This window comes from Leopardus geoffroyi, chromosome A1, assembly GCF_018350155.1.
Source record: "Leopardus geoffroyi isolate Oge1 chromosome A1, O.geoffroyi_Oge1_pat1.0, whole genome shotgun sequence".
Taxonomy (NCBI): domain Eukaryota; kingdom Metazoa; phylum Chordata; class Mammalia; order Carnivora; family Felidae; genus Leopardus; species Leopardus geoffroyi.
This window is the reverse complement of record NC_059326.1, coordinates 177,058,961-177,085,803: the sequence shown is the minus strand read 5'-3', so window position 1 is coordinate 177,085,803 and position 26,843 is coordinate 177,058,961. Positions and strand designations below refer to the sequence as shown.

General features: G+C 40.5%; 1 protein-coding gene and 1 long non-coding RNA gene across 3 annotated transcripts in view; one reads left to right on the top strand and one right to left on the bottom strand.

The window, feature by feature from the left end:
• The window catches only part of UBTD2 (ubiquitin domain containing 2), a 65,477-nt gene extending 41,259 nt beyond the window's left edge, over positions 1-24,218 (bottom strand). The window contains exon 1 of one of the 2 annotated variants that reach the window (XM_045501408.1): positions 23,699-24,218. In XM_045501408.1, the coding sequence (XP_045357364.1) occupies positions 23,699-23,768 (70 nt within the window). In that variant the 5' untranslated portion in view covers positions 23,769-24,218. Of the gene's footprint in view, positions 1-7,171; positions 7,439-23,698 lie in introns of those variants that run through there. The other variant, XM_045501418.1, reaches the window with a different exon arrangement.
• On the top strand, positions 1,904-6,379 carry LOC123610608. Its single transcript, XR_006718223.1, has 2 exons — positions 1,904-2,005; positions 6,253-6,379. It is a non-coding gene; the product is annotated as an uncharacterized LOC123610608 (long non-coding RNA).
• Positions 24,219-26,843: the final 2,625 nt, after the last annotated feature.

Below are 26,843 nucleotides of genomic sequence, written 5' to 3'. Positions count from 1 at the left end.
TCCTAACTCTTTTCACTGAGAGAATCTAGAAGCAATGCCACTCCAATAGTACCAAATACACCTGGAATCTAGATCCTGGCTTCCAAATATCATTCTCCACTAAAGGGAACCAGGGATCCCTGGCTGATTACAGGGCTGTGACAGGTAAAAATACAAGATGAGCCTGAAACATCTTGTTATACCAGAAAACAAATATTACTAGCAAACAATACTAGAAAACAAATAGGTGCTTAACAAATAATCAAGCCATGTCAAAGGAAAAGAGGCCAGCTTGGAAGAGCTCCCACTGGCCAATATGGTACCATTTAAACATCAAAATAAATGACAATGGTAACAGATTATACCTCATGGAATAAAATAGAAAACCATTAGTACATTACTGTACTAATACAATAAGTAAATGAATGGAGGAGCCGAGGGCTCTTTTTTACATTAAATTTAATAATTAAAAGAAGTGATGAAATTAGAAAAAAATCACCATTTGACAACCACCATAATTGTTTGAGACAAGAATTATCAATGGATGCTAAAACTAATACCTGTTTGATAACAAAATATTTACATACACTCAATCTTCCTACTACTTTTTTTTCTCCCTACTAGATTATTATTTGTACAGGGAAAAATTTAACTTTACAGTGAAGAAATATGGCTAGCACCAGAACGGATCAAAATCGACATCACCCATAATGGAAAAAGAGACATTATGTGACTCCTGACATCATGCACTAGGAAGGACACAATCTCTGTGGTATTACCTAATCATTAGGTATCCAAGCATGAGGAAACATCAGAAAATTCAAATTGATGGAACACTCTGCCTGTACATTTGAAATGTACATAACTGGCCTGTATGTATATTTCAAAATACCAAGGTCATGAAAGATAAAGTCTCCTAAACTGCTCCAGATTAAAGTAGACTAAAGAGATATGACAACTGAAACACAATGCATGATTCTGGGTGATTTTCTTTGAATACTAGGGAAGACAATGGTGAAACTGAATAAAGTCTAACAGAGCAAATATTAACATGATATCAATATTAATGTCATGATTTTGATCATTATATTGTGGTTAAATAAGAGAATGTCCTTGCTCTTAGGAAATATATACTAAAGTATTTTTGGGTAAAAAGATTTCCTGTCGGGGCGCCTGGGTGGCGCAGTCGGTTAAGCGTCCGACTTCAGCCAGGTCACGATCTCGCGGTCCGTGAGTTCGAGCCCCGCGTCGGGCTCTGGGCTGATGGCTCAGAGCCTGGAGCCTGTTTCCGATTCTGTGTCTCCCTCTCTCTCTGCCCCTCCCCCGTTCATGCTCTGTTTCTCTCTGTCCCAAAAATAAATAAACGTTGAAAAAAAAAAAAATTAAAAAAAAAAAAAAAGATTTCCTGTCTCCAACTTAATCATATGGTTAAAGAAAAGAAAAGTATTTACACACATGTAGGTATATACAAAGAAAGAATATTATAAACGACAAAATAACATTTAGGGAAATCTGGATGAAGGGTATACAGAATTTCTTCCTACGATTTTTGCAACTTTCTGTAAATCTGAGATTATTTTTAAAATAAAGTAAAACAAACAAAAAAGATCTGTGACTCTGATAATTCCCTGGATACAGATTTGGATTGGGGTGAGCAACCATTGTATTAACCTAGATCTCAACAGGCCCCAAAGACCCAGGGCAATGTAAAGGTGCTGACTGTGTCTGGATGGAGTTAGACTCTTAGAGACTTTCCCTGACCAACTCAAATTCTTCAGGAATTTGCAGGAATGCTCCTGTATGCATTTAGAAGACCCTGCAGGGAATGACTCCTATCACTCTGATTGTTACATCACGGTTAAAGAAGGTAGCAGTTTGCCACATAATGCTGCTTTTCTCAGAAACAGTAAGTCAACAGAGAATGATAACCATGGCCCAGCCACTGTGTAGAGTGCTATCCATATACTGTCCTACTGTTCAACTCCAGTATAATCTCCATCTTAAAATGAGAAAACAAACTTAAAAGGTAAAATACCTAGGTGGGGAGGAGGAGAAGGGAGATGACAAAAATAAAATAAGTTTAATTGGATAGTTAAAGATTTAATGAAGTAGTATTTCTCTGACACACAATTAGAACATTGCCTAGCATATTAAAAAAAAAACAATACCTAAATGTCTGTTAAATTAATAAAAATTAAAAATCTCCCAAAGATCATCAAACTAATGGTACGGCTGGGACTCAACCCCAGATTGACTGACTCCAGGGTTCATATTCTTAAGCCACTAGGACTACACTACCTCATGGCTTTAAGAGTTACTGGATTAATGTTCAACATGGTCCTAGACTTTTATCTACCCTCCCAAAGTGAACCCACATGATAATCAATCCATCTATAAGGTTGCAGGGCTACATGAGGTTAAAGGTGTATACCAGAGCTTAGGATGGCATAGCAAGTTGGCATGGATTTTAAGTGCCCAAACTATACACTATTTCCCAGACAGCACATACCAATTACCCAAAGCATGTTGGTGTCTGTCCCAGCCAGTGATCCATCAGACTCTATTCGGGGTGGGGGGGGGGGGGTGGGGGGGAGGGTCTCCATTTTCAATATGAAAAGTTTCCTTTGCTTGAGAAATTGTTGGGCAAAAATGTGGGTAAATGCACTTCACTTGAATTGTATTCATTTGCCAAGTCCTTTGGTTTTAAGTACAATCAAAGCCCGCTTAATTTTAAGAACAGGTAAGAATCAAACAGTACTTTCAACAGATCCACAGAACATAATGGGATTTTGGCTTGTCCAAGATTTTGCCACAAAATCTGTAAAGCAGAACCGGGACTCAATCATCAAATTCTCTACCTCTCCACCAAGTTATAAGAAAGTGATGGGTGATGGAAACAATCAAAGTAACAGGAAAACTACTAGAAACTGTATTGTCTTGGGGTTAGACTCATGGGAAGAGATAGACCTTGAATGTCACTTATTCTATTTTATTTATTTATTTATTTTTTTAATTTTTTTTTTTCAACGTTTATTTATTTTTGGGACAGAGAGAGACAGAGCATGAACGGGGGAGGGGCAGAGAGAGAGGGAGACACAGAATCGGAAACAGGCTCCAGGCTCTGAGCCATCAGCCCAGAGCCTGACGCGGGGCTCGAACTCCCGGACCGCGAGATCGTGACCTGGCTGAAGTCGGACGCTTAACCGACTGCGCCACCCAGGCGCCCCTAATTATTTTAAATTGCATCTATAGCTATGTCCATTACAAAACTCCAAGCTTGGGGCGCCTGGGTGGCGCAGTCGGTTAAGCAGCTGACTTCGGCTCAGGTCATGATCTCACGGTCCGTGAGTTCGAGCCCCGCGTCGGGCTCTGTGCTGACAGCTCGAGCCTGGAGCCTGTTTCAGATTCTGTGTCTCCCTCTCTCTCTGACCCTTCCCCATTCATGCTCTGTCTCTCTCTGTCTCAAAAATAAATAAACGTTTAAAAAAACAACAACAACAACAAAACTCCAAGCTTTACTTTTAGCTTATTTAACTGCACTGTTCAGAAGGATGTAATGTCCTAAGAAATACTGTATTCTCACAAACTGCCCACATAAACACCTTGGGTAACTTGCCCAATTACAGCAGGGTATTCCCTTTGCTCTAGTTTATACTGCATTTCCTCAGATTAAGTCGTGGGATGCGCATCTCTCACATCATTGTGGTGACTCTACAAAACAGACAGTGAGGTCAGGTCAATTTTAGAAAAAATACTGATAAACCCTCCCAAAATGAAAAGCTAACAATTGACATTTCTGTTATATCCCAGAACATCATAAAGTCAAACTCTAGAAGTCATAACTGCTCTAGAAGCATAGCTGCAATGACTTTAAAAAGCACTTCACCTTCCTCTGAATATACGACCTGATTTTTGTGCCTACTCTCCCTCTCTTTATACATACAGCACACAACCTGAGCATGAAAGAATGTACACCAAAATATTTGTTAGGTGTTAAGATAAATGTGATTTACTTTTTCTTAAATAAACTTTTTTTTTAAATTTGAGAGAGCGTGCACATGCAGGGGAGGGGGGGAGAGAGAGAGAGGGAGGGAGGGAGGGAGGGAGGGACGGAGGGAGGGAGGGAGGGAGGGAGAGAGAGAGAGAGAGAGAATATCCCAAGCAGGCTCCTCACTGTCAGTGCAGAGCCTGATGCAGGGCTCGAAATTACAAACCACAACACCATGACCTGAGCCGAAGTCAGATGCTTAACTGACTCAGCCACCCAGGAGCACCTTAAATACGCTTTTTGACTTAAAAAATTTTTTTGCAAAGAGTGTTTTTTTTTAATGTTTATTTTAGAGAGGGAGGGAGAGAGAGAGCACGCGCATGTGTGCATGTTGGGGAGGGGCAAAGAGAGAGGGACACACAGAAACCTAAGCAGGCTCCAGGCTCTGAACTGTCAGCACACAGCCTGATGCGGGGCTCGAACTCACAAACTGTGAGATCATGACCTGAGCTGAAGTCAGACGCTTAACCAACTGAGCCACCCAGGCGCCCCACAAAGAGTTCTTAAAAAGTTTTTTAAATAACCATAAATATATACAGTAAGAAAAAATTAGTCCTAAACAAGTCCTCCTGTAAAACATGAGAAGACTATATATAAGAATAAATATACCAAAAAAGAGTACATACATATATATTTTTTCCATGTGTATATATATTTTATGTATATTATATATAATGTGTGTGCATGTGCGCACATGCGTGCAAAAGCTTCAATTACTCTTTCTTACCTAGAAAGCAAAGTGATCCAGGTTTGATTTAGTTTAGTAACATTGTAAGTAGCTTTTAGACTGTATCAGGAGTAAATGCAAAGATATCATTAGTCAATACTTTCCAACGCATTAAAATTGTATAACATTTTCCCTCAAGACTTCGGTACAAAAATAACTTGCCAACGTGTTTTATACCACCTATTATTAAATAAGAACTATTTTTCAATGGAAACTGAATTTTATTCTACATCTTAATTTTCTTTAATCTCCCTTGATGTTTCATCTGAGAACTTCTTTTTCTTCCCTCTTTAATAAATGTTGGAACTGGAGTGCCTGGGTGGCTCAGTCGGTTAAGCGTCCGACTTCAGCTCAGATCATGATCTCACAGTTTGTGAGTTCAAGCCCCACATCAGGCTCTGTGCTGACAGCTTAGAGCCTGGAGCCTGTTTCGAATTCTGTGTCTCCCTGTCTCTCTGCTCCTTCCCCGCTCATGCTCTGTCTCTCTCTCTCCTTCAAAAATAAATAAAAACATTAAAAAAATAATAAGAAAATAATAATAAAATAAACGGTGGAAGTTTGGGGCGCCTGGGTGACTCGGTTGAGCATCCGACTTCAGCTCAGGTCATGAATGATCTCACGGTTCGTGAGTTCAGGCCCCGCATCAGGCTCTGTGCTGACAGCTTGGAGCCTGGAGCCTGCTTCAGATTCTGTGTGTCTCTCTCTTTCTGCTCCTCCCCCACTCACGCTCTGTCTCTTTCTATCTCAAAAATGAATAAACATTAAAAAAAATTTTTTTTAGTAAATGAATGTGGAACTTCTCACACTTTTCGTATTTAGGCTTTTAGTATTCATCCTTATTCTAAACTGAAAAACCTACTTTTACCATTCAAATGTAGTTCTGTCCCTGTTTATTATTCCCTTCTTAAAATGCTTAAGGATCAATTGTTCCAGAAAAAAAAGTTAAATGTTTTTCAGTCATTTGTTTGCCCTAGGCAGTTACATTATAATTTCTAGTCAGTATATTTAGTGTTGGTATATAGAAAATAAAAATACAAGCCAAGAACCTATTTTCAACCCCATGACAGATTCAGTGCAAAAAGATACTCTCCTTCTTGCTTCCAAGGGTATATTACATTTCATTCAATAACAGATAAGCAACTCTCCCCATTCTCAGAGCTCTTGTTACAGGCCGAAGTGTCTTATTCAATGTTCATTCCAGAGTACTAGGTATCATTTTATTGTTTCTCAAGTTCCTTTTCATTATGTCCTATTTATATGTAGTAGCACACATCTCAATTTTTCACTTCAAAATTATGAGACTTTATAAACTACTCTGAGTCATTTAGGAAGACACAGCTACCCACAACATGATGCAACCATCACAAACTCAGAGAAGCAAAAGCCAAATTCACAGAAGGGTGTGTTCAATAGGTCCTGTGTGTTAATTTTTGGCAACACATCAATGATTAAAGGTCCAAAGGCTTTTTAATCGTCAAGTTAAAATTCTTATTTTCAGGGTAACTGAAGTTCAAGGCAGAAATGTATTGAGGACTGCCAGAAAAAGCACAAGCTACTATAATGAAACTACATTATGGGACCAACATAGTTTTCACCTCCTCCTTCAGAGCAAGACATATTCAGGAGATGGATGTTCTCTGTTCCCTTTCTCAGCTATAAAACTAGAAGATAGTTGCAATGATTCATATGCTGACATTTTAAGTACAAACACTAATTCACTTCTGGGTTCCAATCCCCATCCTTTAACTGCTGGATATACCAATTAGAAAGAACTTTCATGTAACCTCCTTCAACTCACCCCTTGGAGTGATCACCACTTTAGGATCTGAGACCGATTTTCTAATACTTCTATACTAAGGGTAATTTCAGAGGACAGGCCTAGAAAAACTTTATTAAGGTTTCTTCAGATTAGACAAATCCTTCTTTTCTTATACTTTAAGAAACTCAAGGAAACTTGTTCCCCCACCCAGTTCAACTGCGAAGTTCAAGGTCAAGTTTGAGTAAACTGAGTTTTAAGCTGAAAACATTCAATCTAGGTTAGGAGGCAGAGGTAAAAGTGCAAAAGATAAGCAAGTAAAAGGGCACAAAAGATGAACAAGACTAACACTTTTTTCCATTTCACCAGTTTTAGATAACTAACATCTTAGTTCAAATTTTCTATCTTGTGAAAAGCAAGATAATTTATTGACTAAGATCAAAGGCAACTATCTACCTCACTTTTTACTGCTGTCATCTCCATTTTGAATACAAGAGTGAACATGAGAGTCCTTAAGAAACACATTCCATTAACTTCAACTATGCTTATTGCCACAAAGGAAAAACACACACACTTCTGCAGCAAGGAAAGAAAAGTCAACCCAAACCCCTCACCATCTGTGGAGAGGATATGGAGTTAGAAAACAGAAAATGGAGCTTACAGTTTGGGATACTCGTTTCATTCCTTATTCGAAACATCTCTGTGCTTCAGTTTCCTCCCCTGTGAACCAGCGATATTAACATCATTTTTCCTTAAAGTCAAAGGGTCCTTGTAAGAATCAAGAAAATGTGAAGATTTATTTTTAAACCAAAAACTACAACAAAGGAAAAGATTATGTATTGCAATTACGGCTCTTCTCACATATTAATTATACTTGTGAACCTTAAACAATCGAAAAGCCATTACTCTGAATTACTTCAAGCTCTCATTCAACAAGTATTTCTTATGTATATGTTACTTACAAGCCACTGTGCTAGGCCCTGTTGAAATAGTATGTACGCTCAGTTTGTCATATTGGTATACTCAATGTGTTTGCTGTGCAAATAACAGGGAGATTTTGATATGTAAAAACAGGATGAAAAGTGAGAAATATATTTGCATTACTAAATATCTCATAACACAAGGCATGCGTTAAAGAGCTACATGTTATAATATTGTATTTGTGTAACTAATTTCCTCCCAAACACAAAGCTCCTTATATTTTTTACATGGAGGAGTGTGGGTTAGACCCCCAAAGTGAAATTTGTGTTTAGTAAAATACTTCAAAGATCAGTTTCATCCTACAACTTGTCCTCAGACTTTGCCCTCCTCTAACATCCCCTAAAATGTCTGCTGAAAAAAACCCACCGAATGAATAAACAAAAACCCCTAAATTCAGAAAATTAATAAAGAGTGTCTTTATTATTCCCTGTTAATAGAATACTTTATAGGCTATATGTGAAAACTAGATTTCTGCTGCATTCAATGTAAACACAAATGCAGCTCAAGGGCAGCCTAACAATTCTACTGGGCTGGGTGGGCTATAAATATAATTAACTCTTTTCATATGCAAAGCAATTCAAATCATCACTAGGTTTGCTAAGGATGACAGGAGAAAATAACAAAAATACACACAAAATAAGCAGGGAGACCTTAACAAGCAAATTAGATCACTGCCTCCTTCAGTTGGGCAAATAAGCATTTATCCCAGAGTTAATTATGGTGAGGAGTCTCTATAAGACAATGGGCTTTCATACAACTAAGGAACTAGTAATAAAATAATTTCATCCAAAAATCAAATTAAATAACTAAAGCCAAGTAGTAAACTTTTCATTCTCCAAGTGATAAAACAGTCATAATTATTCATTTATTATTTCAGAGCTTATAATATTGTGAGGCAAGTAAGAAATAAACAAGTAAACCAATAATTTCTAAAAGCAATTAAAAAAATGAGGAAGGGCCATGCTATTTTTAAGAACTTAATAAAAAAGCATCTCATAGCAAATATTTACTATGTAAATAAATACTAAGTGAAAAGGTCAAAGGCCTTGAAAAGGAAAGAAAATCCAAGCCTTGCTCACTAGATGCGAAGATCTTTCTTTCATTGACATTCCTTTGTTTTATCTCAATATAGTCCACTCTTTATAAGCAAAGTCTGACTAACATATATGACAGACAGCAGACCTCACCTACTAGGTCCCTCTCAGCATCATCTCATTCTGGTTCTTCCTTCATAAGCCACAGTCAAATCTTTCAAAAGCAAGATCTCATTTATCAACCCCATTTCCATTAAGCACTTCCTGCCTGAACTTCCAAAGTTTTCTTTTTTTTTTAATGTTTATGTACTTATTTTGAAAGGGGGGGGGAGGGGCAGAGTGGGAGAGAGAGAATCCCAAGCAGGCTCTGCACTGCCAGCACAGAGCCTGACACAGGGCTTGATCCTACGGATCCATGAGATCATGACCTGAGCCAAAATCAACAGTCAGACGCTTAACTGACTAATCCACCCAGACACCCCTGAAACTCCAAAGTTTAAACACAATACAAGCATGCCTGAATTGTAGACAAAGAGCTGAAATATTTGACACCCAAGAGAGAAAGGAGAAAAGTGAAGCTGTGTCAGACAGAGAGAAGAGTAGGCCTAATAGTGCCAAGCTTCAAATGGGCTGAGAGGTAAAGTTCATGTCTTAAATAATGAAACAGCTTCACTTACAGAGTACATTATGAAGCCAAAAGTTGCTCCAGAAGAAAGAGACCACCTGTGGGCTTGTTACTACCCTTTTAATTCCTGGCAAAGGCAAGTCAAATGCAGGCAGTAAACAAACTTCCAGATCTAAAACCAGACTGCAATTAGTAATATAGGCACAAGTTACCACCGCATTGATTCCCTTCACTATCTCTTTTTTAAGTAAGCTCTATGCCCAACGTGGGATTTGAACTCATGACCCCAAGATCAAACGCACAACCCCAAGATCAAGAGTTGCATGCTCTACTAAGCCAACCAGGTGCCCCCCATCTTTGCTATTTTTAATGTGTTACTTTTCTTTTGTTTGCTCTTAAAGTTTTATACTTAATTCATATAGTACTTCTTCAGTAATTCTATGAAACCACAGATATCTACTACAACGCCCACAACAGTATGCCTATCCTGAGAATAGAGAAAAACCGACTGAAATTAGGTGTTAAAGATTTTTCCTAGGATCTAATCAACTAATTTTAAAAACTGGTTCCAAAGAACTCAAGGAAACAAAACAGTTGCTTCAGAGTTCTACAAACATGATTCAAATTATATGTAAAATATGTTACTTTTTAAGAATCATATAACAAGACCCCACACATCAAATGTTAAATTTCAAACATACAGACCATCATGAAACATGTTCATCATGAAACTAATCATGGTGACACTGGAATAAAGCTTCCCTTACTTTCTCTATGCACATATGAAACTTAGGGAACTTCTTGAAATGGGTCATTGATTGGGAAATCAAGAGGTCTGCACGGTGCCTTTTGTTTAATACAGGCACACACATGTCCACTCATGTAACAATGTACCAGTGAACACACTAATATGGTACTATGCAGGTCTGGGCCCCATTAAATGTCACAGCAAGTTTAGATATACCTGCTCAGCATATTCTCTCATGACAAAAACTCAACAATGCTTAATGAAAATATAACATAAGTCACAATACTGGAAGACATAATGTTGAAGTTTTGAGTACAGTTGATAGTGATTCAAACTTCAAAAAAAAACCTATAGAACTTTATGAGACTCTAATTTTTTTTAGTGAGTGTACAATCAAAATAAAAGAAAATGAAATGCTGAGGCTGATACTTTAGTATTCAATGTAAGGTATACTTAAAAAAAGGAGATTCAACTGTTAAAAAAGTTTGAGTATACTGATCTCATCCAACAAACATGCTCATTTTATAGATAAGAAAAAAACAAGCAATGGGGAAGTCAAGTGACTTAAGGTCATATTAGATATAGAGAGACAGAGGTGGAACTGGAACTTTTCATTACGCTATATGGTTCTAGTTAACAAAGAGCTCTTGTTCTAGAATTAAATAAGTCTTCTATTAGTGGAATTTTACTTTCTCCCTAACACCATTATAAAGTCAAAAATGTATGTCACGCAACAGTTAACTGAGTCTAAGGTATTATGAAACCTCAAGTATTATGAAGTCTGTACCAGGCCAATGCAGCTTACATCCCGAGAAGATAAGTAATGTCGAAAAATAACCATGATAGGGGCACCTGGGTGGCTTAGTCCGTTAAGCGTCCGACCTGAGCTTAGGTCATGATCTCACGGCTTGTGAGTTTGAGCCCCGTGTCCGGCTCTGTGCTGACAGCCTGGAGCCTGCTTCACATTCTGTGTCTCCATCTCTCTCTGCCCCTCTGCCACTTGTGCTCTCTTTCTCTCTCTGATATAAATAAACATTAAAAAAATTAAAAAAAAAACATGATAGAACCTTTTTATAAAAATGAGAGAAAGGAGGAGAGCCTGGGTGGCTCAGTCGGTTAAGTGGCTGACTTCAGCTCAGGTCATGATCTCACAGTTTGCGAGTTTGAGCCCTGCATCAGGCTCTGTGCTGACAGCTCAGAGCCTGCAGCCTGCTTCGGATTCGGTCTCCCCCTCTCTCTCTGCCCTCCCCCACTCACACTCTGAAAGAAAGGAATGTAGATACAAAGGGTACAAACTTTCAGTTATAAAAAGAATAAACTCTGAGAATCTAATAATGTACAGCATAGTGACTATAGTTAACAATAGGGTACTGTAGACTTGCAGGCTGACAGATCTTAAGCTTGTTTCTGGGTGGGAAAATGAAAATAAGGTTCAGATTTATTCAGTAATCAAAGATTATCCCAGTGTTGGAAGTTAGGAGAAAAGAACTGGGAAAAGTTTGGATTTTGGATCCAGGATAGCCTAGGAAATAATCACATTCTGTTAGTATTAGATCTACCAAATTTTCAGTTTAAAGAAAATACAGAGGCTAGAGAAATACACTAAATGACAATCAGACAAACCCAGAATGTGATACGTTCTATAATACTCTTCAAAAAATCAATGTCATAGGGTAGAAAAGGGGAGAAGCTGTTCTAGATTTTAAAAAATTAAATACAAAAACAAATGCAATGTCTCAATGCTGAATAGATCTTAATTTGAAAAAAATAGCTATAGGGGCACCTGGGTGGCTCAGTCGGTTAAGCGGCCGACTTCGGTTCAGGTCATGATCTTGCGGTCCGTGAGTTCGAGCCCCGCATCGGGCTCTGGGCTGATGGCTCAGAGCCTGGAGCCTGCTTCCGATTCTGTGTCTCCCTCTCTCTGACCCTCCCCCGTTCATGCTCTGTCTCTCTCTGTCTCAAAAATAAATAAATGTTAAAAAAAAAAAAAGAAAAAAAAAAGAAAAAAATAGCTATAAAAGGCATTTTGGGACAATTGGTGGACTGTGATTATGGACTTGATCTTAGGGAATAATCTTCTTAGAAGTGATAACGGTATTTACATGTTGAAGTGTCATGATGTCTGTACTCTCAGTTAAGCAAATACACACACACACACACACACACACACACACACTGTTTAATCTAAGTGATGGATATTCAAATGTTTATTATATTAATTTTTTCAATATGTTTGAAAACTGTCATTAAAAATATTTTAAAAAAGAATTAAGATATAATCTTGACAAAGATGATTTAATCCATTCTCTTCTTTCAACAATGTGAGAAACGGAGCCCAAAGCACCACAGATAATGCAGGCCTTTTCAAGAGATTAAAACTCAGGCAGGTCTGCAGAATCTTAGTGCAAACTCTTTCCATGTGCCAGAAACCTAGGACCAGAGACAAAAACTGATGTGGGACAAACATATACATACACGTACATATAAAAAAGGTGGTTTTTTTTAAGTTTATTTATTTATTAATAATCTCTACACCCAGCGTGGGGCTGGAACTCACGACCTCAAGATCAAGAGCCACACGCTCTTCTGAGTGGGTGAGCCAGGCACCCCATGTGCATGCAAAAAAGTGAAACACGTTTCTGATATTTAATATGTGAAAATATGGTTAAAATTACAAAAGAATAAAAATATGCTAAAGATTGTAACACCTTGCTACATCAGAATTTTGTATCAAATAACCTCAGAATGCAGCATTAAATGGGAATTAGCACACAAAAAATCCACTTAAATACCATCACCTATATATTGTCTCGCAACTGGTCTATTAATTGTGGCAACTGTGCCTTCCTAAAATCTGACAACATACCTTAATAACTTCATATTTCACCTACCCCTCCACAAGCTTCTTGCCAGTCCGCCAAAATGCCAGGTTTTCTCATATTGGTATACAAATAATTTCCTCTGCCTTCTACTTTGTCTCCATCTACTCGTCTTTCAAGACCAACTACTTATATCCCCTCTTCAGTGAAGCTTTCTGACCCTGCTCCCCACTATTCTCTGAACTTCCATAATACTTTTTCCATTGCTGTAGAGGCTTTAAAAAAAATTTTTTTTAATGTTTATTTTTAAAGGAGAGAGAAAGAAAAAAAAAGAAAAAAGAGGGAAGGGCAGATGGGGTGGGGGAAAAAAAAATAAAGGAGAGAGAAACAGAGAATGTGCAGGGGAGGGACAGAGAGAGAGGGAGACACAGAATCCAAAGTGGGCTCCAGGTCTGAGCCGTCAGCACAGAGCCCCACGTGGGGCTCAAACTCCCAAGCTGTGAGATCATGACCGGAGCAGAAGTTGGATGCTTAACTGACTCAGCCACCCAGGAGCCCCACTGTAGAGGCTTTTAAAACTTTTCCTAATTAAATGTATGATTCCTCTACTCAACCACAGGCTACTTGATATCAGACAGCAGGCCTTATTTATATGGTTAGCTATAAGTACTGGCAGTTAGAAATAATGGAGGCTGGCTATTTTTAAAAGTTCCAGTTTAAAAAAATAAGATGTTTGCCCTGAGTTGAAAGTGATAGTTTATCATGAAGCATAACCAAGTGATCTGGACTATCTGTTATTCTGCCCCTTTGATACTCTTGTCACATAGTCCACAAGCACGGAAATGATCTGAACTGATGCAAAGAGGCCTGCCCTAGCTCATACCTATGAGCCAATCATAATACATGCAAAAAATTATCTGAAGGGTTTTGAGGACTTCATGAGAAAAGTCCAAAAGTCACTACTTCATTATTTAGTCAAGTCTTGATATATCAAGACCTCACTCACACTCAAGTAAAATTCACTTAAAATGACTTTCACACATTAGGATGTTTTTGTTTAGACATCTAACTTGAACGGAAATTCCATTTCTGAAAACAGAGCAATAATGGAAATGCCTAAAAGTTTTACTGCAAACACGCAAAAAACGGCATTACAACACTCAATGCATACTCAGCAATATTTAACCTCTCAGCTCAATATATGGAATATATTCAAAAACAAACTTGATTGTTGCTGACTGCAAGTCAAAAGTGGCTGATGCAAGGCGAATACATGCTGATTGTTCTCGGCCAACACACATGCATCTTTAAGTACATACGCGTTAGTAAAGTCTCAACCTATGGTCCTTGAACTACCAGTGAATCATGAGGAGCTTGCTGGTAGCCTAGTATGCCCGATAAGCAGAAGCAGAAAGCTGGGTAGGGATGGTGAGGGGCGGCGGGAAGAATCAGGTGCAATGGTCCACCAAATGAAGATAAACCATTCAGGTGGTCTGCAGTAAGGAAAAATGAGAGAATCACTAAATCAGCAAATTGATCATCATGCCCAATTAATATGATTATGTTGTTTAACGAAATCAATCTAATGCTTTCTTGCAACAAGAGAAGAATGTGTCTTGGTCAAAAGCCACAAGAGAGATAACTAATTCATAAACACAATGGCAAAAGTTCCTCACTACAAGAGAGTAACACTCAATAATCATTCCTATTAGAAGACTCACCTAAGTATAGTACCACTAGCAGGTGCTGCCAAAGCTCTGCATTTGCAGTAAGAAAATCAGATTTTAAAATAGGGGTGCCTGGGGGCGCCTGGGTGGCGCAGTCGGTTAAGCGTCCGACTTCAGCCAGGTCACGATCTCGCGGTCCGGGAGTTTGAGCCCCACGTCAGGCTCTGGGCTGATGGCTCAGAGCCTGGAGCCTGTTTCCGATTCTGTGTCTCCCTCTCTCTCTGCCCCTCCCCCGTTCATGCTCTGTCTCTCTCTGTCCCAAAAATAAATAAACGTTGAAAAAAAAAAATTATAAAATAGGGGTGCCTGAATGGCTCAGTGAGTTGAGCGTCCAACTCTTGATTTCGGCTCAGGTCATGATCCCACAGTTGTGGGCTGACGACAGCATGTTGACTGCTTGAGACACTCACACTCTCTCTCCCTCTCTCTCTCTCCCCCTCCCCCCATTGCATTTGCTTGTGCTCTTTCACTCTCTCAAAATAAATAATAAACTAAAACAAAAATGTTTAAACAAAAAAAATAGGGGCTCCTGGCTGGCTCAGTTGGAAAAGCATGCAACTCTTGATCTAAGGGTTGTGAGTTCAAGCCCCATGTTGGGTGTAGAGATTACTTAAAAAATAAAATCTTAAAAAAAAAAAAAAGTAAAATCCATCTATTAAAATTTCTCCATAAGAGAGGTGTTACAGGGGCACCCAGGTGGCTCAGTTGGTTGAGCATCTGACTTCGGCTCAGATCATGATCTCGCAATTCGTGAGTTCCAGCCCTGCATCGGGCTCTGTGCTGACAACTCGGAGCCTGGAGCCTACTTCAGATTCTGTGTCTCCCTCTCTCTCTGCCCCATCCCCACTCATGCTCTGTCTCTGTCTTAAAAATAAATAAAACACTAAAAAAAATTTTTTTAAAGAGAGGTGTTACAGACTAGGATCAAGATTCTTATGATTTCTAATGGCATAAAGATTCTACCCATAGTATATAGCACTAGCAACTGATTTTTTTTTAAATGTTTATTTTTGAGAGAGAGAGAGAGAGAGTGTGAGCAGGCGAGAGGCAGAGAGAGGGAGACACAGAATCGAAGCAGGCTCTAGGCTCTGAGCTGTCAGCACAGAGCCGGATGTGGAGCTCGAACCCACAAACTCTGAGATCATGCCGTGAGCCCAAGTCGGACACTTAACCAACTGAGCCACCCAAGCGCCCCCTAGCAACTGATTCCTAAATAAAATCAGAGATGAAAAAAACCCAGGCCATTTACTATCCATAGCAAGAATCTTTAAAAATGCCATTCCAACATAACGTCCAAGATAATCTTGACCGGGAAAAAATGTCAACCTTTTATTTGCTAGAAAACTGAAAACAAAATTGGACTAACCAGGGATATAATATCCCATGTCTATTTTTAATAAAAACTTGAGTGCTTAAATCTCTTTCCAAAGAGGATTCAGCTTTCCCCACATCTCAGTATTTTCCAACTGTAGCGTCCCCAACCTAAATTTTGTTCTCATACCTACAGCCTTCCTACCCAGAGTTCCCCTGGATTTCCAACACACACCTTCTTGCTGCCTATTTTCCTTTTGGTCTTCCCCCACAGCTATACTCATTCTGGTAAAGTCAAGCACTCTCTGCTTTATATCCAGTAAATGCCTCCTATTTTGTAGTATGTCTTTCTCCAACTGGCATAAAATTTTATGCATCCTACTCATAAAGCCACAGAGCTACCAGCCCAGAAAACAGGAAAAATTTTTACTTCAACTGTCACACTAAGGAGAAGGGCAGCCTAATCATCAGCCCTCCTCATGCTCAGTTCTACTTCATTTTTAATTATAGACCCAGTCCTAAGAGTAGAAGCATAAGAAAATTCAATCAGCAAACTAATTAGATGATGTGTAGAATATATGGGGCATTGAAAATACATAAGATAGAGATATGAATGATATTTTTGGTGAATATCAGTGTTTTGTAGAGAAATGTGTTTGTTCTGAAGTGTATCAACCTCAAAAGGCCTACTGGTATATTCTGGGGCTGGATGCCCAAGAAGTCTACCTTGAGTCTGGATGTAATACACTACAGGTAGAATTTCTGCAAACACCACACTAGAATGAGAAGTTAAAAAAATAAATTATTTTCTGAAATTGTAAGAATGGTCAGGTCCATCTTCTGTGAAATTTTCATGACTCAGTTCTTAGTACTTTCTTCTTCTTTTCACTTACTTATAGCAGTCATTTACTTTTACACCTTCATTCAACCTCCCCCAAAGACTCCAAAATCCACATTCCTAATCCTGAATAAGAGTTCCATATCTAAACATCTGCACCACCCTACATGATGTCCCAACTTAAAAATTCTTGTGTCAACTAAACCTTGGCATACTGAAAGGCAAATTATAACTTGCCCCAGATAGCTCTTTCTTATTCCCCAAAACCTGCCAAGCCACCTCAATACTCCTGGTCACCCAGATTCACAAACATGGGTTTACAGATCTTCCCTGACTTAGGACGAGGTTACGTTCCAATAAACCTATCGTAAATTGAAATCATCATAAATTGAAAATGCATTTAATACAACCTACAGAACATCATAGTTTAGCCTAGCCTACCTTAAATGTGCTCAGAACACTTACATTAGCCCACAGTTGGGCAAAATCATCTAACACAAAGCCTAATACCACGTAATTTGTCGAATACTATACTGAAGGCGAGAAACAAAATGGTAAGAGTATCCGTTGCTTACCCTCATGATCCTGACCACGTGGCTGACTGGGAGCTGCAGGTTGCTGCCTCTGCCCAGCATCTCGAGAGAGTATCATATCACCTATCATCAGCCATGGAAAAAAAACTAAATTCAAACTCTCAAGTATGGTTTCTACTGAATGTGTATGTATCACATTGCACCACTGTAAAATTGTAAAATTGAAAAATCCTAAATTGAGCCATCATAAGTCAGGGACTGTCTGTATTTTACTTTCTTTTCTATACCCCTTTATCCAATATAGTCCCAATTCATGCCATTTTTTTCCTAATGGGTTCCTTGCTCTAATCTCTTCCCACTGTAAGCAATCCTGTACAGTGCTTCTCAAACTTCAATATGCAGAGGAACCATTTGAGAATCTAGTTACAATGAAGATTCTGATTTACTAGGTCTGGGGGCGGGCCTGAGATTTTGCACTTCTAACATACTCCCAGGTTACAGCAAAACTGCTGGTAGCGGGACCACCTTTGAGCAGCTCAGATCACTATTTTCTTTTATTCCCTCAGCACTTGCACAGTTTATCCTATAGTATATTTATCTGTTTACCAGTGTTTTACAGTTGTTTCATGTGTGCATATTTTATTATGCTTTCCTAAAAAAGGATTCTGACATACTCAAGAAATAAGATCATGATTCCTTTTTTGGAACAACAGCAACCAACCCAATGTTGGGCATATTGTGGGTTTTCAATGCCTTTTGATTGTGAAACGCTTCTACGGAAAATGTAACAATCATCTCTTGATTAAGAAGTCGAAGTAGGTTTATGGATTACTTTTGTCAACTTTTTAAAAACCATTTCACTACTAATCAACCTTTTCACCACATAAGACAGAAAATAAACTTCAAATAGTTTTCTATTCATAGTTAAGAAAGCAAATGTTAGTTAAGTTAGACTTATGAATTACCGGTTAAAGATTTATTCTTTCTCCATCAGTGAAGGATTAGTTAAATATACATTTAAAACAAAAACCAGAAGCCCAGGCAACAAAAGAAAAAATAAATTTGACTTCATTAAAATTAAAAACTTTTATGCCTCAAAGGACACTACCAAGAAAGAGTAAAGATGGGGCATCTGGCTAGCTCAGTTGGTAGAGCATGGGATTCTTGACCTCAGGGTTGTAAGTTCAAGCCCCACCTTGGGTACAGAGATTACTTAAAAATAAAATCTTGGGGCGCCTGGGTGGCGCAGTCGGTTAAGCGTCCGACTTCAGCCAGGTCACGATCTCACGGTCCGTGAGTTCGAGCCCCGCGTCGGGCTCTGGGCTGATGGCTCAGAGCCTGGAGCCTGTTTCTGATTCTGTGTCTCCCTCTCTCTCTGCCCCTCCCCCGTTCATGCTCTGTCTCTCTCTGTCCCAAAAATAAATAAACGTTGAAAAAAAAAAAAATTTTTTTTTAAATAAAAAAAATAAAATAAAATCTTAAAAACAAAAAAAAGTGAAAAGATGGGAGAAAATATCTTCAAATCATGTATCTGATAAGAGTTTATATACAGAATATATAAAGGCCTCCCATAACACAACAACAAAAAACCCCAAAACAACCCAATTAAAAAACAGGCAAAGGACTTAAACAGACATTTCTCCAAAGAAGATAAACAAATGTCCAAGAAGCACTTTAATTAAAAGATGCTCAACATCACTAGTCATTAGGGAAATGCAAACCAAAACCACAGTAAGATACCCACTACAAGGGCTATTAATTTTAAAAATGGGAAATAACAAGTGTTGATGAAGATATGGAGAAACTGAAACCCTTGTATGTTGCTGGTAGGAATGAAAAATGATGCAGCCACTGTGGTAAAGTTTGGCAGTTCCTCAAAAAAGTAAACCATTTAACCTAGCAACTCCACACCTAGGTATATTATATCCAAAAGAACCAAAAACAGGGACTCAAACAGCTCTTTGTACACCAAAGTTCATAGCCACGTAATTCACAATAGCCAAAAAGTGGACACAGCCCAAATGTCTGTATAGAAGAATGGATAAACAAAATGTGGTATATACATACAATGGAGTATTATTGAGCCATAAAAAGGATGAGGTACTGATACTTGCTACCACAGGATTAACCTGAAGACATTATGCAAAGTGAAATATATCAGAAAGAAAAGGACAAATACTGTATGAGTCTACTTATGTGAAATATCTAGACTTGGTAAATTCACAAAGAAAAAACTTAGATTTAGAAGTTAACGGGTTGGGAGAGGGGAGAAGAAATACTCGTTAATGATCTAGAGTTTCTGTTTGAAGAGATGAAAAATTTTAGAAATACACAGTTTCTAAAACTATGGGGGGATGGTTGCACATGGGGATGATGAATGTAATTAATGCCACTAAATTGTACACTCAAAAATGGTTAAAATGGCAAATTTTATATGTATTTTGTCACAAATTTAAAATGAAACTAGAAAAAAAGAGAAACTAGCATTTTTTATCACAGCACTGAGTTCAAGTTCTGCCTGCCATTTATAAACAGTGCAATGTTGGGGCACCTGGGTGGCGCGGTCGGTTACGCGTCCGACTTCAGCCAGGTCACTATCTCGCGGTCCGTGAGTTCGAGCCCCGCGTCGGGCTCTGGGCTGATGGCTCAGAGCCTGGAGCCTGTTTCCAATTCTGTGTCTCCCTCTCTCTCTGCCCCTCCCCCGTTCATGCTCTGTCTCTCTCTGTCCCCAAAATAAATAAACGTTGAAAAAAAAAATTTATAAACAGTGCAATGTTAAGCAACTTAATTTCTCTCAGGTTCAATCCATCCATAAAATAGAAATATTATCCACCTTCCAGAGTTATTGAAGACTAACTGAGAAAACCAAATCACTGAGCACAACATCTGTTACATAATAAATACTGGATAAATGGTAGTTATTGTTCAAAAACCACTGTTACTCAAGTAGGTGTCTATAAGGCTGCTATAAATGGATACCCAAAAGAATTCCATGATATTCTCAAGACATTATGAAATAAAGAAATGAATGGCCAGCAGTCAGTTATCCTGCTGTAAACCTGGAAACTTGTGACCACCGAGGGTTAGTCCCCTTGGGATATCACTGACTATGCAAAACAAAAGATACACCCAGAAAGTGAGAACCCACTTTCTACATCAAGTTCATTAAAGAGGTGAACAAAATAATAGTTGGCTGTCTTCAACTAATTTCACTTTACCGTTTTTTCCCCACATACTTATTTTTAAAAATCATGAGATTTCATTCCCTAGCCAATGCCATGGACTACACAAAGCCTGTCTAGAGGTCCTGAGTTCCAACCCCAGCATCACAATGTCACATCATAATAAGGCAGACAACTATACAGAACATGCTGTCTAAAAAATGTTCTAGGAACATGGAAGCCTGAAGTGAATTGCTAAATAATCTTGTATAATGTATATACTATACTTGTCTTGATGAAAATTAGGCTTTTAAAAAATGGTCAAACTAGCTGAAACTCAGAAACTGAATTCTAGGCAAGATATACTACAAATGATTCCAAAATAACATATAACACAAATCTTATAATGTGGATTAAGCAATTTCCATATTCTACAGTCTTTTGCAAAAATTTCTCAAATTCCTTCAAAGTACATCCCTTAGTAAGCAAGTTTTTTTCCTATATGCAATTACTTGCATGCACAAGAGACTTAGATCCAGAGGGAAAGAGAAAGTACAGTATCTCAAATGGCCAAAAAGATTTTTAAAACAGTCATTTTTTACTAAGGTTACCTGATATTCAAGAGTCAAACCAATCTAGGGGCACCTATGTGGCTCAGTCGGTTGAGCGCCTGACTCTTGATTTCAGCTCAGGTTATGATCTGAAGGTTGTGAGATCGAGTGCTCAGTGTGGAGTCCACTTAGGATTCTCTCTCCCTCCCTCTACCCTCCCCAATTCACACTCTTTAAAAAAAAAAAAAAAAAAAAAAAAGGTCAAACCAATCTAAAATGGTGAGACTTGAAAACAATGTGAATGTAAAACTGTCATAAAAAATTACTTCATGTTGATAAAAGAATTTTTCATAACACAAATGTCCAGGTGAAAACTACAAACCATCAATTTATGTTTGAAAAGCAAAGGATCTGTGCCAACACCCTTAGGAAAAATACTCTTTCCCTTCTCAACAAAAACCTACTATAATAAGTAAAAACTATTTAATGTGTTAACCTAAAACACTCACCTGAGCTAATTCCTTTAAACCGCAATTAACTCTTAACTATCGTGACAATAATGAAGAACAAAGTCTTCTATAATTAAATTCCAAAAACAATCTTTTTATCCCATGCAGCCCCTTCCTCTACTTCTTCCACTCATTACATGAGGCCCATACTTTCTCTTCAGAAGAAAAGTAAGAGGTTTTGTGGTTGGTGTTCCTTTTTTCTAAATTTTACTTTAGAAAGTTATAGCACAGCTTAAGGTCCAGAGATCTCAGTTCTCAAAGAAACTAATACTATGGCTATCTAACTAGACACTACTGGTAATAAATTACCAACAGCTAAGACTTCATGCTTTTAAAGGCCCGTGCTAATAATGCCTGGCTGGTCCTAAGTCACATTACCAAAAGGTTTTCAATAAATTGGTTCAAATTCATTACCAAGAAGAGAAAAATGTTTATTAAAATTTTTAAATGAGTGTAAAACAAATTAGATTTAACTGAAACTAAACACTACCAGGGTGGCCTGGCTGGCACAGTCAGTAGAGCATGTGACTCTTGATCTCGGGGTTGTGAATTTGAGCCCCACATGGGTTGCAGAGATTACTTAAAAAAAAAATAAAATAAAATAATTTTTTTTAAGTTTATTTATTTTGAGAGAGAGAAAGTGCAAGAGGGTAGGGGCAGAAAGGGAGCGGGGAGAAAGAATTCCAAGCAGGCTCCACGCTGTCGGAGCAGGGCCCAATGCAGGGCCTGATCCCACAAACGGAGATCATGACCCTAGATGAAACCAAGAGTCAGACGCCTCACCAGCTGAGCCACTGAGGCATCCCAAATTTAAAATCTTAAAACAAACAAACAAAAACCCACTATTTATAGCACATACTAGTGTATTTTGGTACCACTAATGATCACTTCAATTGCAGGAAGAATCATTTTGACCCCCAATTTGACCTTAACCCAGGGCTGTTTTAAATCATGCGCTTTTAATCTTCTGCTTCGTCCTCACTGGGGATCTCACTGTTAATGTGCCACCAAAACACAATGCTACGACTTGAAATGTACAAGTAGTGTTTTCATGGACAATTTTTTTTCACCACACACTTCAATGAATCCTCAAACTATTCGTCCAGGATTTAATCATACAAGAAACCCACAGATTTTAATCAAGTGGCATGGCAAAATATCATGTAATTCAGGAAATTTATCAGCTAAATGTTAGTGTGCACAGTTTACAGATGGAGCTCCAGGGACAGGGCGAGCAATTGGTCCAAAAAGCTAGTAAAAGAAAAAGTTGTAAACCCTCTCATTCCCCCCCCCCCAAAACGATTTAGTTCAGGAACTTATAAATACGTCTTACATTCTGAGACATCTAACAGAAGGTTGGAACAGAACCAGCACTGTCATCTTTGCTATTCCTAGCTGTTTCTTCTTTAACTACAACATTCTGCCCTCTACACAAGCTATAGAGCGGCCTCAGCCAAAGGTCATTTAAGCAAAGGTAGAATTAATTGTATTGTTACACTGTTATACCACAATGCCGATTGAATTAAAAAGCTCTCCTCCGCCAGCTGCTATTTACAACAAATTAGAAGTGCGTTCCGTGTTCGAAAACTTTTAAAGCACTGGGCTAAGTCGGACTCCTGCATTTGTACTTTTACTCTACATATTTTCCTTTACGTAAGGCGGATAGGAATTCAACTAGCCCACCCCGACAGCAAACTGGCCCAACACCCGCAAGCCGTAGCAAGAAGCCACGTTTTCCTCGGGCGGACGGTTTCCCCACCCCTCCTTAAAATAATGCGTGTGGCCACTCGAGACTTCCCCAGCCAAGCTCCAGAAACTTGCAGGTTTAAATGGCCAAATTGGAACCAACCAGGGCAGCTGTCATCTGAAACTCAGGAAAGCTGAGACCAGCCAACTCTGCCGAACGAGGAAGGGTGCGGAGAGATGTGGCGGGGCCCGTCGGAGGGAATGCATTAAGCTCCCCTCCCCAACCCCCCATCAATTCGCTTTTCTGCAACCCCAGCGCCGCCATCCTGTTCCTGAATAATTAAACGGGCTGGAGAGGGGGTGAGGTGGCCAAGAAAGGCAGTTTCTGGTGCGAGTTTCCCGAGCCGAGGCGGTGGGGTCGAGAGGCCGAGGGCTACATCCCCGGCGGGCGAAGGACTTTCCTCAGGGGCCGGCAGGGCAAGGGGCGACCCCGCGGCCGGCGGGGCGGCCGGAAGCGGAGCGCGGGGAGTGACGTGGAGGAGGGGATGACAAAGGGGCTCAGGGGCCCCGGCCGCGCGGCCAGCGGGCCCGCAGGGGCCGGGACAGGTGGCCGGGCCTGGCCGGGAACAATGGGGGGCCGAGGCTGCCCCCTGGCGCTCACCTACCTCCGGTGCCCTCCGAGTTCTCGTTGAGGCTGCCCGAGGAGTCGTGCTGGGCGCCCACACACCCGCCCATGGGGGCCCCCGGCGCCTCGTCCGCCACCTCCGGGCGCTCGTCCGGCCCGCCGCCGCCGCCGCCGCCTCAGCCTCCTCAAGAGCCGCCGCCGCCGCCGCCACCGAGCCCCGGACAGGCGCGCCGCTCCGCTCGCCCGCCGCGGCCCAGCCTCCGCCCCCCTCGCCGCTCCACCCACCGCCTTGGCTCGGCCCCTTCCTCCGCGCCCACTTCTACCTCAGCCCCCGGGCCGCCCGCCCGGCAGGCCTGGCCCGCGTGCCGCCCTCGCCTCCGGCTCGGCCCCGCCAGGCCAGGGCCGGCCCATCCCGGGAGGGCCGCAGCGCCCGCCTCGCCCGCTCACTGCCCCGCACACCCGCGTCCAGGCGAGCCCCGCGCCGGCGCCGCCAGTCCGCCAGGCCCCATCGGCCCCCGCCCCGCGGCGCCGCCCTCCGCACCCGCGGCCTGGGCTCAACCGGGCCCGCCCGGAACGGCCGGCGGGGGCGGGGCCGCGGGAGGCCGCGCGCTGATTGGCTGCGGGAGGGGCCGCGAGCCGAGGGCTGGGGCGGTGGGGAGGGGAGGAGAAGGGAGGGGAGGGGAGCTCCGAGCTGGAGGAGCGGAGGCGAACTGCGGATCCGTCCGGGGAAGAGGCAGGGAAAGGAGGCGTGGAGGAAGGATGGGGAAAGAAGAGAAGAAAAGGAGAGAGAAGGGAGAGGCAGCAGGAAAGGAGGAACAAAAGTGAGAAAGGAGATGTAGAGAGGGGCGAAATCGAGTTTCTGGCTGCTCCTCGGGCGTCAGCTTTCTCTTTCTCTGGGAAGCGAGTCAGAGGGGGCACAGAGAAGTAATAGAAGCCTCGTAGGCGGAAACGGGGCTGGTTCCCAAATAACTGGCGAAGGTGGGTGGGGGGTTCTTGGCCGAAGGCTGAGGTTCCAGCACCTTTGGGATTTGTGTAGAATTCAGTGGATTGGTACGCCGAGTCTGGGCTTCCCCTTGCCTGCACCGCTCCCACGAGACCCCCCCCCCCAAATCACTGTGCCCCATTATTAGACGTAGAAGCGGTCATTGTGGTTGCAAGCTGGACTCAGATTACAGAGGCGAGGCATTCCGTGTAGGAGAGATAAGCGCTGACCGTAGTTCTGAGGGCGTGGGTTCATTTCATCTCCACGGGATTGATTATTCAGACACAATGCTACTCCTTTTAGGTATTTACATCGCCTTTAGAACAAAGTGAAGTATTTAAAAAAATTAAATACCCAGCTTTTTCGAAACCAGAATTTGGTACATGGACCACGCCCAACATTCTTGGCGGTCGCTATCCTAATCTAAGCCAAATTGTTAATGGTCCCTTCAGAATTGTGTTTTGCTATGATGCCTTAAAATTTTTTATCAGCCTGCTTGGGCCTTTTTAAAGCTTATTTCTGCCCAAGCTGTTTTAACTATCTGCTCCATTTTTATATCAGACTTTCTTTTTTTAACATCTTGGGTCGGCTTTTGCTTAGCATTAAAAAAAAAAAAAATTTGTTTTTTTAAGTGAAATACCTAAGAAAAAGACTCTCTGCAGTTTGGAATTTGCATTTAAATATATTTTCATACACTGCTGGTGGGAGTGTAAATTGGTTTAATCTTTTTGCAAATTAATTTGGAAACGAGGATCAAGAACCTTAAAAATGTTCATACCCTTTGACTTGGGATTATCCCACACATGGGTATCTAGCTCACAGAAATAGTCCAAAATGCAAAGACAGATTTCTGTCCTTGTATTCATTTGATAATCAGATAAAAATGAGGGTTTGACAAACAAAACCCTATACTTACATAAAAGCACAGAAATGTGAGAAACAGAAATCTGTTATATTAAATTTATACTGACAAATCAGTATTGTTCTGGGTAGTCATGAAAATTCAGAAGAGCTTATATACAATCATGTTTTATGAGTTTTCAGAGGTTGCTCTGACATTCAGGTACTGTGTCACAAAGCCTTCTATCTGATCATTACCAGCTGAGTATTCACATTGGTAGACAGACATCACTTCATCACTTCCCTGAAGGAGAGAAGCTGCATGATGAATATCTTCAAAAGGATTGCTTTGTCCTGAATTTTGCTTTAGAAATGGCAGAAACCAAGACTTCCACAATGTCTATTAAACGGATAATAGGCACCCAAATGATGAGTGTTTCTGATGAGCACTGAGGAGTTGCCCTAGGAAGAGAGAGCCATGCCATTGAGAGATTTTCAGTTGTGGGTGTTCCCCTCCTTGCCTTTATCTTAAAGCAGAATCATGAGTTTCAAGGAGACAGAGTAATGTGGCAGTTAAGGGCCACAGCTTTGCTATCAACTTCCTAGGTTGGAATCTGGCTTCCATTCTGTACTAGCTGTATGACCTTAAATTTCTACATAGCTCAATTTCCCCACCTGTAAAACTGGGCCAATAACAATGCTCTAAACTCTGTGGGGGCTCTTTATTAACTGTCCTCTACTTCATGTCTAGCATCACCTATTTAAACTTACTGCATGGCTCAATCCACTTAAGACCTTCTTTAGAAACAGTGCCTTCTTTGTGTGTCTATGTGTATGTGTGTGTGTGTGCTTCTCTTTTTATATAACATTTTATTGAGCTCTATTTCATATACCCTATATTTCACCAGTTTAAGGTGTACAATTCAAATGGATACAGCCACTGTGGACAACAGTATGGAGGTTCCTCAAAAAACTAAAAATAGAACTACCATCAGATCCAACAATTCTACTTCTGGGTATTTACCCGAAGAAAATAAAACATTAACTCAAAAAGATGTATGCACCCCCATGTTTATTGCAGCATTATTTATAATAGCCAAGACATGGAAACAACCCAAGTGTCCATCAGTAGATAAATGGATAAAGAAAATGTGATACACACACACACACACACACACACACACATTCACACAGTGGAATGGGTACCTGAGTGGCTCAGTTGGTTGAGTGTCTGGCTTCGGCTCAGGTCATGGTCTCACAGTTGATGGGTTTGGCCCCACATCGGGCTCTCTGCTGTCAGTGCAGAACTCTCTTCGGATCCTCTGTCTCCCTTTCTCTCTGCCCCTCCCAGACTCGTGCACGC